The 10,927-nt window shown below is 43.2% G+C and overlaps 1 protein-coding gene across 1 annotated transcript in view; it reads right to left on the reverse strand.

The window, feature by feature from the left end:
• Positions 1 to 10,691, reverse strand: part of LOC110506630 (synaptotagmin-9) — a 42,957-nt gene extending 32,266 nt beyond the window's left edge. The window contains exon 1 of the mRNA XM_021586387.3: positions 9,889 to 10,691. Coding sequence (XP_021442062.2) covers positions 9,889 to 10,036 — 148 coding nt within the window. The 5' untranslated portion in view covers positions 10,037 to 10,691. The remainder of the gene's footprint in view (positions 1 to 9,888) is intronic.
• Positions 10,692 to 10,927: the final 236 nt, after the last annotated feature.

Here is a 10,927-nt window from a genome sequence, read left to right on the forward strand (position 1 = left end):
TACAACACTAATTCCATGGCCTCCAACTGATTTGAAATGCTAGTAAAACTAAATGCATGCTCTTCAACCGATCACTGCCCGCACCCTCCTGCCCGACTAGCATCACTACTCTGGACGGTTCTGACTTAGAATGTGTGGACAATTACAAATACCTAGCTGTCTGGTTAGACTGTAAACTCTCCTTCCAGACTCACATTAAACTGCATGGGCAGTATTGAGTAGCTTGGATGAATAAGGTGTCCAGAGGTGCCCAGAGTAAATGGCCTGCTCCTCAGTCCCAGTTGCTAACATATGCATATTATTAGTACATTTGGATAGAAAACACTCTGAAGTTTCTAAAACTGTTTGAATGATGTCTGTGAGTGTAACAGAACAGGCAAAAACATGAGAGAAAAAAATGCAGGCAAAAACCTGAGAAAAAATCCAAACAGGAAGTGGGAAATCTGAGGTTTGGCGTTTTTGAACCCTTTTGAGCCCTATCGAATACACAGTGGGATATGGTTCAAGTTGCACTTCCTAGAGCTTCCACTAGATGTCAACCGTCTTTAGAAACTTGAATGAGGCTTCTACTGTGATTTGGGGTCGGATGAGAGCTCTTTGAGTCAGTGGTCTGGCAGAGAGCCAGGTCCTGGTCATGCGCATTTCACATGAGAGCGACCAGCGTTCCATGGCTTTTCTACAGCCAATAGAATTCTCCGGTTGGAACGTTATTGAAGTTTTATGATAAAAACATCCTAAAGATTGATTCCATACATCGTTTGAAATGTTTCTACGACCTGTAATATAACTTTTTGAACTTTTCGTCCGACGTTTGGCTGGACCTGCACGAGCGTTTGGATTTGTGTACTAAACGCCCTAACAAAAGTAGCTACTTGGACATAAATAATGGACATTATCGAACAAATCAAACATTTATTGTGGATTCCTGGGAGTGCATTCTGATGAAGATCATCAAAGGTAAGGGAATATTTGTAATGTTATTTCCGATTTCTGTTGACTCCAACATGGCGGATAATTTAAAAAAAATTCTGAGCTTATTACAGCTTGGCGCTGTTTTGCAATGGAGGGAAATCTTAACGCTGTAGCACATAATGACATTCTAGACGATTCTGTGCTTCCAACTTTGTGTCAACAGTTTGGGGAAGGCCCTTTCTTGTTTCAGCATGACAATGCACAAAGCGAGGTCCATACAGAAATGGTTTGTCGAGATCGGTGTGGAAGAACTTGACTGGCCTGCACAGAGCCTTGACCTCAACCCCATCGAACACCTTTGGGATGAATTGGAATGCCAACTGCAATCCAGGCCTAATTTCCCAACATCAGTGCCTGACCTCACTAATGCTCTTGTGGCTGAATGAAAGCAAGTCCCTGCAGCAACGTTCAAATATCTAGTGGAAAGCCTTCCCAGAAGAGTGGAGCCTATTACAGCAGCGAAGTGGGGACCAACTCCATATTAATGCCCATGATTTTGGAATGAGATGTTCAACAAGCAGGTGTCCACGTATTTTTGGTCATGTAACGTATAAGTCATAGTTTGCCTGTGTGCTTCTCTAGCTGCGTGCCATTAAAGACACACCACAAGGAACGGCATAAGACTAATTAAATCACTGTGCACTAATTGAAAAAACATGGCTTGCAGGAACTTTTCTCATCCTCCCTTATGAAAAAAAGAAAGAGAGAACGTGACAAACTTAATTAGTAATTATCCGAAGTTGTTTAATTATCTCCTCTGGAGTCCCATATGAGGCCATGGTCCTGATTGTGGCGCTGCTGTATCCACTGTCCTTAACTGAGAAGAATAGAGCAAGACAATGTGTTGTGGGGAAACATTCTACGGTAATCTATTGACCCATCTTGGGTTCTAAGCCCCTCGTCATGCTAAAATCATCTATATTTAGATATACCTGGCGTGCAGGTGATATTTAACAGCAATTTTGGGGGATTAAAGTATGTGATGGATCCTCTGTAAGAGTTTAAAATGGTGTGACGACGTCGGACATTTCTGTTCATTTCTCCTCACAGAACTCATTGTTTGCTCAATTGTTTGCCACAAACATACCAGCTATATCTAATTCAAGATAAAACCTTATGCTTGTAGGGTAATATAAAATAAGAAACGGCAAGTATGTCTTCTTAAAATATAATTCCATTTGAAATGTTTAGCCTTAGTATTGGAAACTCTAATGTTTATGCCATAGACATAGACCGTGTATACAGTATAAAGGTTTGCACTAACCAAGGCTATGTTCATAGAGAACAGAATACCTGTTTAGAGGTGTCACGCCCTGACCGTAGAGAGCCTTTTTATTTCTCTATTTGGTTAGGTCGGGTGTGATTTGGGTGGGCATTCTAGTTTCCTATTTCTTTGTTTGGCCTGGAATGGTTCCCAATCAGAGGCAGCTGTCTATCGTTGTCTCTGATTGGGGATCATACTTAGGCAGCCTTTTTTCCCCCTTTAGTTTGTGGGGTCTTGATTTTGTATAGGTGCTGTGTAGTCTGCAGAACTTTACGTTTGGTATTTTGTTATTTTTCGGTGTTAATTTTTAATAAAGTAAGATGTTCGAGCGTAACAAGAGGTTTGAATGATTTATGCCAGGTCCTTTACCGATGCCCAACGTCTTCTCCTCATTCAAGGAGAGCTGTTGGTGCAGGTAAAGGGCACGCTCCTCTGCCCAGGGGTTGCTGAAGCATGCCAGATCTTATGCCTGGATAGGTATTTTACGTACCAACTAACCACATCATACAGGTAACTGCCAAAATAATGGAAACACTTGAGTAAATGGGGGATACAAATTATATTGAAAGCATGAGCTTCCACACGAGTGGAGATCCTGAGTTAATTTGGTTTGATGAGCATAAAAATGATGTAAACCATATGCCATGGTTGTCTCAGTCACCAGATCTCAACTCAACTGGTTGAATGGCTGGTTTAATGGCTATTTTTGCCCCGTTGGCACAGGTGAGGTAATTTACACTTGCTGAGAATCACTTACCTCCAACCAAATTAGTTTGAATTTTTTATAATTTGTCCATGCCATTTTTGGACTTTGAAGTGGTCCTGTGCAGTTGTAAATCAATCAAATACACATGTGAACACCAATGTTTTCAATTTCAACTTATTTTTGAAGAAATTGTGAATAGTTCAAGGATGCATCCTCCTCCATTCTCTTCTGCCTCCTTTTGAAAAATGTCAATGTAACTGAGGAGTGGAAACAAATGCGCTTGAATGAAATGAGATTCTCCTCCAAAAGTGTCTCATTAGGTAAACTATGTATAACGTGGTACAAACACATTTTGCTAGCTGTACCAGACATTTTATAGATTAAAATTGGGGGTTTTAAAATGTGTGCATGCATTTCTTCTCTGAGAAAAAAACTGTTGATTCAAAGGGGATGTGGCAGATTACAAAACTCTTCCTGGTAGGAATCCGGGTAAGAATTCTCGGCCGGAAGAGGCTATCGAGGAGAGGAGCAAACTCCTTTGTTCACCTATTAACAAATTGACATTCTCCTGTCACACCCTGATCTGTTTCACCTGTCCTTGTGATTGTCTCCACCCTCTCCGTGTGTCGCGTATTATCTCCGATGTATATGTCCCTGTGTTTCCTGTCTCTCTGTGTCAGTTTGTCTTGTTTGCTAAGTCAACCAGCAGTTTTCCTTGCTCCTATTTTTTCCCCAGTCTCTTTTGTGTGTAGTTCTCCTGGTTTTAACACTTGCCTGTTCTGACTCCGACCCTGCCTGCCTGACCACTCTACCTGTTCTGTCTTCAAGCCTGCCCATCCCCTTGCACTGTTTGAACTCGGATCTGGTTACTAAACCCCTGCCTGGCCTGACCTCGAGACTGCCCTTCGTCTGGTACTGTTTTGGACTCTGTCCTGGTTTATGAACTCTCGCCTGTCCCCGACCTACCTTTTGCCTACCCCATGGTTGAGCTCCTATTTAGTAATCCATCTGCTTCCTGTGTCTGCATTTGTGTCTCGCCTTGTGTCCTTATATTCTCCTACATATGGCAATGACTTATCGGTTTCCAGGTCAGGAGGAGTTGAGGAGAGAATGGACTTATGCCCAATGGAGAATCTAACTATATCTAGGTTGGTCCTCATCCTCTACACGGTTTAAACTAAGATACTACATGTATGTGTGAGAAGCCTTGTGAAAATCCTGCAAGTAATCCTGTAAATATATTTTAATGTGACAGCTTTTAGAGCATGACTTGCAAATATGTTGTGTAGTTGTATGTTGATGATGCGATTGATGTGTTGCACTTTGTTGTCCCCATAACGGTCTTGTAGGAAGCAGTGTCAGTCCTATGAATGTGAAATTTGTGTCAGCTTCATTATAATTACAGAGCACCGCAGTACTGCTCACATTCAGAATGAGCTAGAGAGGCTGTTTTAGGGTTTACTGTGTTTCCATGCAACATCGCAGGCACGTTTTGGCCATATCACTGCAGCCTGAAATATCACAAATAAAAGATTAAGATTTCAAGGTGTTGTGATGAATAATAGTGTGCTCATTCACACTGGCACAGGGTCCCCAGTCACTGGGGGGGGGAAGGCACAAAGACGACAGTCACAAAGTGCCCTCTGATTCATCTTGCAGTTCGCCTCCAAAGAAATTACAGGAAGTGAAGTGATGATGAGATCACTCTCTGGGAATTCTTCTGAAGAGGGGGAAGGGCCGCCAAAGATCTTCAAAGAGATTAATCAGTGTCATTGGGAATTCATAATTTGGGTACAGCTGTCACCCCTTGAACTTGGAGGGTCAATGTAACACAATGCATGACAGCTAACTAACGTACACCTTCCGAACTGCAGAGTAAATCAGCACTTATCACTATTACACATAAGGACACACCTGCAAAGGCATTTTGCCTAGCTTTCTTTATGGGAGTAAAATGGTCAGATTTTCTAGAGGCATTCACAAAACAGACCCATTGTTTTGTTGTGCATCATACAGTGTTGTACCATGTAGTTCACCATATTTTTCCATATGCTGTCCCATTCTCCAGCCCTGTTTGTCCGTTTGTTTATGAAACCCTGTGGGTTTACATCAATTGTGGCATATTAAATTCTGATTTGTCTAATTAATCCACTGGGGGAGTTATAACATTTTTTATATATGCTAAATGACTAAGACAGACAGACAGGGCTATGCAAGAGAACACTCGGGATGTTATCTTGTCTTAAACAAGGTTTGGGTTTGTGAGATACCATGTTTCTCTGGATCTCAGTGACCAGATCTTAATGAAATCTGATCATAGCCTTTTACATACTGTACCTCCACAGGGGTGAAGATAGTGAAGACAGCTGTTTGGCAATCATCAGTAACAGTAAAAAATGATGCACAACTGTCTAAAGACAAAATGTGGAAAGACACTCCTGTTACCTGTGTGGCATAACCAACCAAAGACATGGTACACCAGGGGTGAGTTGTGTTTAGATCACACTGTGGCATCTGATTGGACAGTGGCTGTTGAGCGCAGAGATGAGTGTGATAGACTGACATGGGCAGCCCTGTAGCCTGAGAGCACATTGATCCAGAGGCCTAGTGGTGGTTTACTTGGCAGGATGCCTGAGGTAGAGATTCATAGTATATCTGAAAAGACTCAAATGACCCCAATAGCTAACAAAAACATTCAACAGAAAGAGAGGGGGGGGGTACTGCCAATTTTTAAGCATTACCTTGGACCTACAGTAGTATTCCTTTGTGATGCTCTAATGTTCCTTACAAATTGTTTGATGTTGAATTAGTGAGAGATTAGTTAGGAAGCACTAATTAGTGTGCCCCTATAACAAACTGATACGTAATCATTTACATTACCTACACCTCTCCTCAATAAGTCATAAGCAGCAATAGCAGTCAATATACACTGAGTTTACAAAACATTAGGAATACAGTGGGGCAAAAAAGTATTTAGTCAGCCACCAATTGTGCAAGTTCTAAGGTACACTTCAACTATGACAGACAAAATGAGAAAAAAAATTCCAGAAAATCACATTGTAGGATTTTTTATGAATTTATTTGCAAATGATGGTGGAAAATAAGTATTTGGTCACCTACAAACAAGCAAGATTTCTGGCTCTCACAGACCTGCAACGTCTTCTTTAAGAGGCTCCTCTGTCCTGCACTCTTTACCTGTATTAATGGCACCTGTTTGAACTTGTTATCAGTATAAAATACACCTGTCCACACTCTCAAACAGTCACACTCCAAACTCCACTATGGCCAAGACCAAAGAGCTGTCTATGGACACCAGAAACAAAATTGTAGACCTGCACCAGGCTGGGAAGACTGAATCTGCAATAGGTAAGCAGCTTGGTTTGAAGAAATCAACTGTGGGAGCAATTATTACGAAATGGAAGACATACAAGATCACTGATAATCTCCCTCGATCTGGGGCTCCACACAAGATCTCACCCCGTAGGGTCAAAATGATCACAAGAACGGTGAGCAAAAATCCCAGAACCACACGGGGGGGCTTAGTGAATGACCTGCAGAGAGCTGGGACCAAAGTAACAAAGCCTACCATCAGTAACACACTACGCCGCCAGGGACTCAAATCCTGCAGTGCCAGACGTGTCGCCCTGCTTAAGCCAGTACATGTCCAGGCCCATCTGAAGTTTGCTAGAGAGCATTTGAATGATCCAGAAGAAGATTGGGAGAATGTCATATGGTCAGATGAAACCAAAATATTACTTTTTGGTAAAAACAAAACTCGTTGTGTTTGGAGGACAAAGAATGCTGAGTTGCATCCAAAGAACACCATACCTACTGTGAAGCATGGGGGTGGAAACATCATGCTTTGGGGCTGTTTTTCTGCAAAGGCACCAGGACGACTGATCCGTGTAAAGGAAAGAATGAATGGGGCCATGTATCGTGAGATTTTGAGTGAAAACCTCCTTCCATCAGCAAGGGCATTGAAGATGAAACGTGGCTGGGTCTTTCAGCATGACAATGATCCCAAACACACCGCCCGGGCAATGAAGGAGTGGCTCGTAAGAAGCATTTCAAGGTCCTGGAGTGGCCTAGCCAGTCTCCAGATCTCAACCTGATAAGAAAATCTTTGGAGGGAGTTGAAAGTCCGTGTTGCCCAGCAACAGCCCCAAAACATCACTGCTCTAGAGGAGATCTGCATGGAGGAATGGGCCAAACAGTGTGTGAAAACCTTGTGAAGACTTACAGAAAACGTTTGACCTCTGTCATTGCCAACAAAGGGTATATAACAAAGTATTGAGATAAACATTTGTTATTGACCAAATACTTATTATCCACCATAATTTGCAAAAAAATGCATTAAAAATCCTACAATGTGATTTTCTGGATTTTTTTTTCTCATTTTGTCTGTCATAGTTGAAGTGTACCTATGATATGAAAATTACAGGCCCCTCTCATCTTTTCAAGTGGGAGAACTTGCACAATTGGTGGCTGACTAAATACTTTTTTGCCCCACTGTACCTGCTCTTTCCAAGACACACACACACACACCAGGTGAAAACTATGATCCTTATTGATGTCACTTGTTAAATCCACTTCAATCAGTATAGCTGAAGGGGAATATTTTTAAGCCTTGAGACAATTGAGACAGGGATTGTGTATGTGTGCCATTCAGAGAGTGAATGGGCAAGACAACATATTTTTGTAACTCAATATTAGGAAGGTATTCTTAACGTTTTGTACACTCAGTGTAGATTAGCTACTGTATGTGAATGTGAGTGAGCTGCTACCAGCCAAAAACCTCACAGGCATATATCACAGACATTATCTATAAGTAGAGTTTGATAATACTGTGGCAACGACACTTAAACAGTGTTGAGTAGCTGGAAGTCCGGCTCTCAGTCTATCAAGTCTACAAGGTGAGCACAGCAGGGGAACTCTCTTTCCCCAGCCACTCTCTGTATGGCCATGATCTGGCTTAAGATAGAGTAGCTTAATTTCCCCCGGCGTTGCTATTACTGAAGACTCAACATGGCATATGTTATACATATAGCCCAGAATCACACCATTGTGCATACTGGGTCTGAGTGCTTAGCAACATGCTCAGCACTACATTAATGTATAGACAGCTGGCAGATGTCTGTGAAGTTATTTTGGTAAAGGTGAGAGATCTAATGTAAGTTATTTTTTATTTTTATTCTCCAGATGATTTAAAATAGTAAGCTTCAACAGTGGCATTAACATTGAGTAAGGTGCAGACATTCATTTTGACCTGATCTGGTGTGAAGGAGTCGCTTGGCCTGTACAAACACTGCAAATGTGTTAGCCATGGTTGGTTTTTAACCCTCCACACACACACACACACACACACACACACACACACACACACACACACACACACACACACACACACACACACACACACACACAATACACACACACACACACACACAATACACACACACACACACACACACACACACACACACACACACACACACACACACACACACACACACACACACACACTCCTCTCCATTTGGGTCACATATTATCTTTGAATGCCAGAGACAAATGCAAAAAGACTTGTCAATCTTCCTATATCTTTTTCTCCTCTCGCTTTCATCCTTATTTCTCTCTGGTTTTATTGAGGTGCCAGTCATCCAGGACCGGATGACATGGCTCAGCTGGATATGTAAATAAAACCAGGGACTGTGGACTCATGGGAACCTGCCTCTGATCGCAGTTCAATAACCCCACCATACACTCCACCTGGCTGTCAATACAGAGGGGAGAGGGGAGAATGGAGAGAGAAGAGAGTGCACAGAGAATAGTGTTGAAGGGAGAAAAAATGGTGCATAGGGGAGAGGAGCAGGGACTGATAGTGCACAGAGAGTAGAAGGTAGAGGGGGTATAGGGGGAAGGGGAGGAGAGAGGGGAGCAAGGAGATGGGATAGTGACAAGATGTGTTGACTGAAAGGATGGGGGTGGGGTTATGGACCACATCTTGAACCATTCATCAATCAGGGGCATGTGAGAAATACAGAAGGTTGGGTTATTAAATCAAGCTGAGGCCATTGGGGTCACAATGTCACATGTTATGCCTTCCAGAAACCTCCAGAGAACCTTCTAGTAATCACCAGGGTCTGCAACAGGCAGTCATGGATCAGTGGGTAGAGTGGAACACACACACACACACACACACACAAACAGTTCGCGTGGGTTCGTGTGATACTGTATTACTAAGAATGTACTCCTTCCTCGTCTCCAGACGCGCTTGCTCGGCGTGCTAGGTTCCCCAAAATGCTCGCTCCACTATAAGCACTGCCTCCCTCTCTTGCTGAGGCTAGCACACATACGCATGCACTCACCGCTCACCCTTGATGAATGTGTCTGGGATCACAAAACGAATCCGCTGAGATCTTTAGTGTGGCCGAGTATTGTATCGCATGTGCCAATGCAAAAAATGAGATAGCATTGGGAATCACGCGAGCTCAAGCTTCAATGAATGCGACCAAGGACTACGCAAACTCGCGCCAGTCACTACCCTCCACTCCCAACCCCCCATCCACCTCAGGTGCACCAGAAATACAGGCACATATAACAAGATCCATGGCGCGCACATATCCCACACTACATTTATTGGCCAGGTTGAAAATAGCCAACTGACTTTTGTTTTTTATCAAACAAGTGTTCCTGCAAAATCCTGCATAAAATAATTCCCCCACTCCTAATCTCCATGCAACAAGTTCTGTGCAGAAATGGAACCCTATCTCTCCAAGCGTAATGTGTGAAAACATATATTCAGATCAAAGTGTTATGTAGATTTCAGAGCACATGAAAAAAAAAGTTACATCTTTGTATAATTCAAACTGAAATGCGCACACGCATTGCATACACACACTGCTTTCAGGGCCGATTAATTGGATACGATTGACCGGTGCATTAATACCTGAGTCCGTGTAGCGTGGTCTGGCGAGGTCCCGGAAATGGTAAATGAAATCCAGACAGTTCTCATTCTGTACTTCCCCTTTAGAGCACAGATCAGACAGTAGTTCTAGTGCTTTTTGACAAATCTCGTCCTCTCTGTCGCCAGGCATTTCCCACCAGCATCCTTCTGAATGGAGGGGCTCCTATGGCACCACCCCGCCCACCAGAGAGTCGACTGCCCCCGCAGAATCACACTAATCCTCCCGGCAGAGAGTCAACTGAAGCCCCAGTAGCAGCGCACCACTCCACCCGAAGCGGAGTCACCAACACCCAGCAGCTCAGCACCACTCTGGCTGTCTGAAAAACCAACCAGGGTAGCGGAGGAGGAACAGGTAAGTATACTAGGTCAAAAAAAACATAATATTCCTTTATTTATTTCCAAATGTCGGGCATCCCTTTTCGAGTGTGTAGTATTCAATTGTGGGTTTTTCCCAAATCAAAAGTTGCCTATCGTACAATTTAGCCACAGGTTGAATGTCCGACCACTCACAGGCTTGAGGCGCCGTGCGCTGTCCACACTCAATTGGTGCTGAAAAAGTGCATATGCGCTCTCTCGATGCGTGAATGACCGGCGCCGCGCAGCCGGTCTCTCAACTCACCATCAACGCAATGAGCGAGCGCGATCCCGACTCTCCACCGTTCAAATCGCTCCGCTTAGTAACGGCACCTCCAATGCTCTCTTTGCGCCGAGACCCCTGGGCTGGCATCCAAATGCACGTCAACACTGACGCTCAACTGGCTTTCCATAGAACTGGCCCTGAGAACGAACTAATTAGGGGTGTTGACTGTGCATGTTTTCTGCTACTGCATTTATTTTTTATTGTTTTTCTCAGTTATATTCTATGCTGTTCTGTTTATCGCTTTGGATATGTTAGAGAGAGTGCAACATAATAGTGGCCAGGTAGGACTGTTGTTCTACATATTTATCTTGGGATATACAGTATGTCAATGCCATTAAGGGTGGTTGATAACTCATTATATTGTAGATTTGCACAATTGAT

The sequence above is a fragment of the Oncorhynchus mykiss genome, chromosome 26 (assembly GCF_057628025.1).
Source record: "Oncorhynchus mykiss isolate SJ-2025 chromosome 26, ASM5762802v1, whole genome shotgun sequence".
Lineage (NCBI taxonomy): Eukaryota > Metazoa > Chordata > Actinopteri > Salmoniformes > Salmonidae > Oncorhynchus > Oncorhynchus mykiss.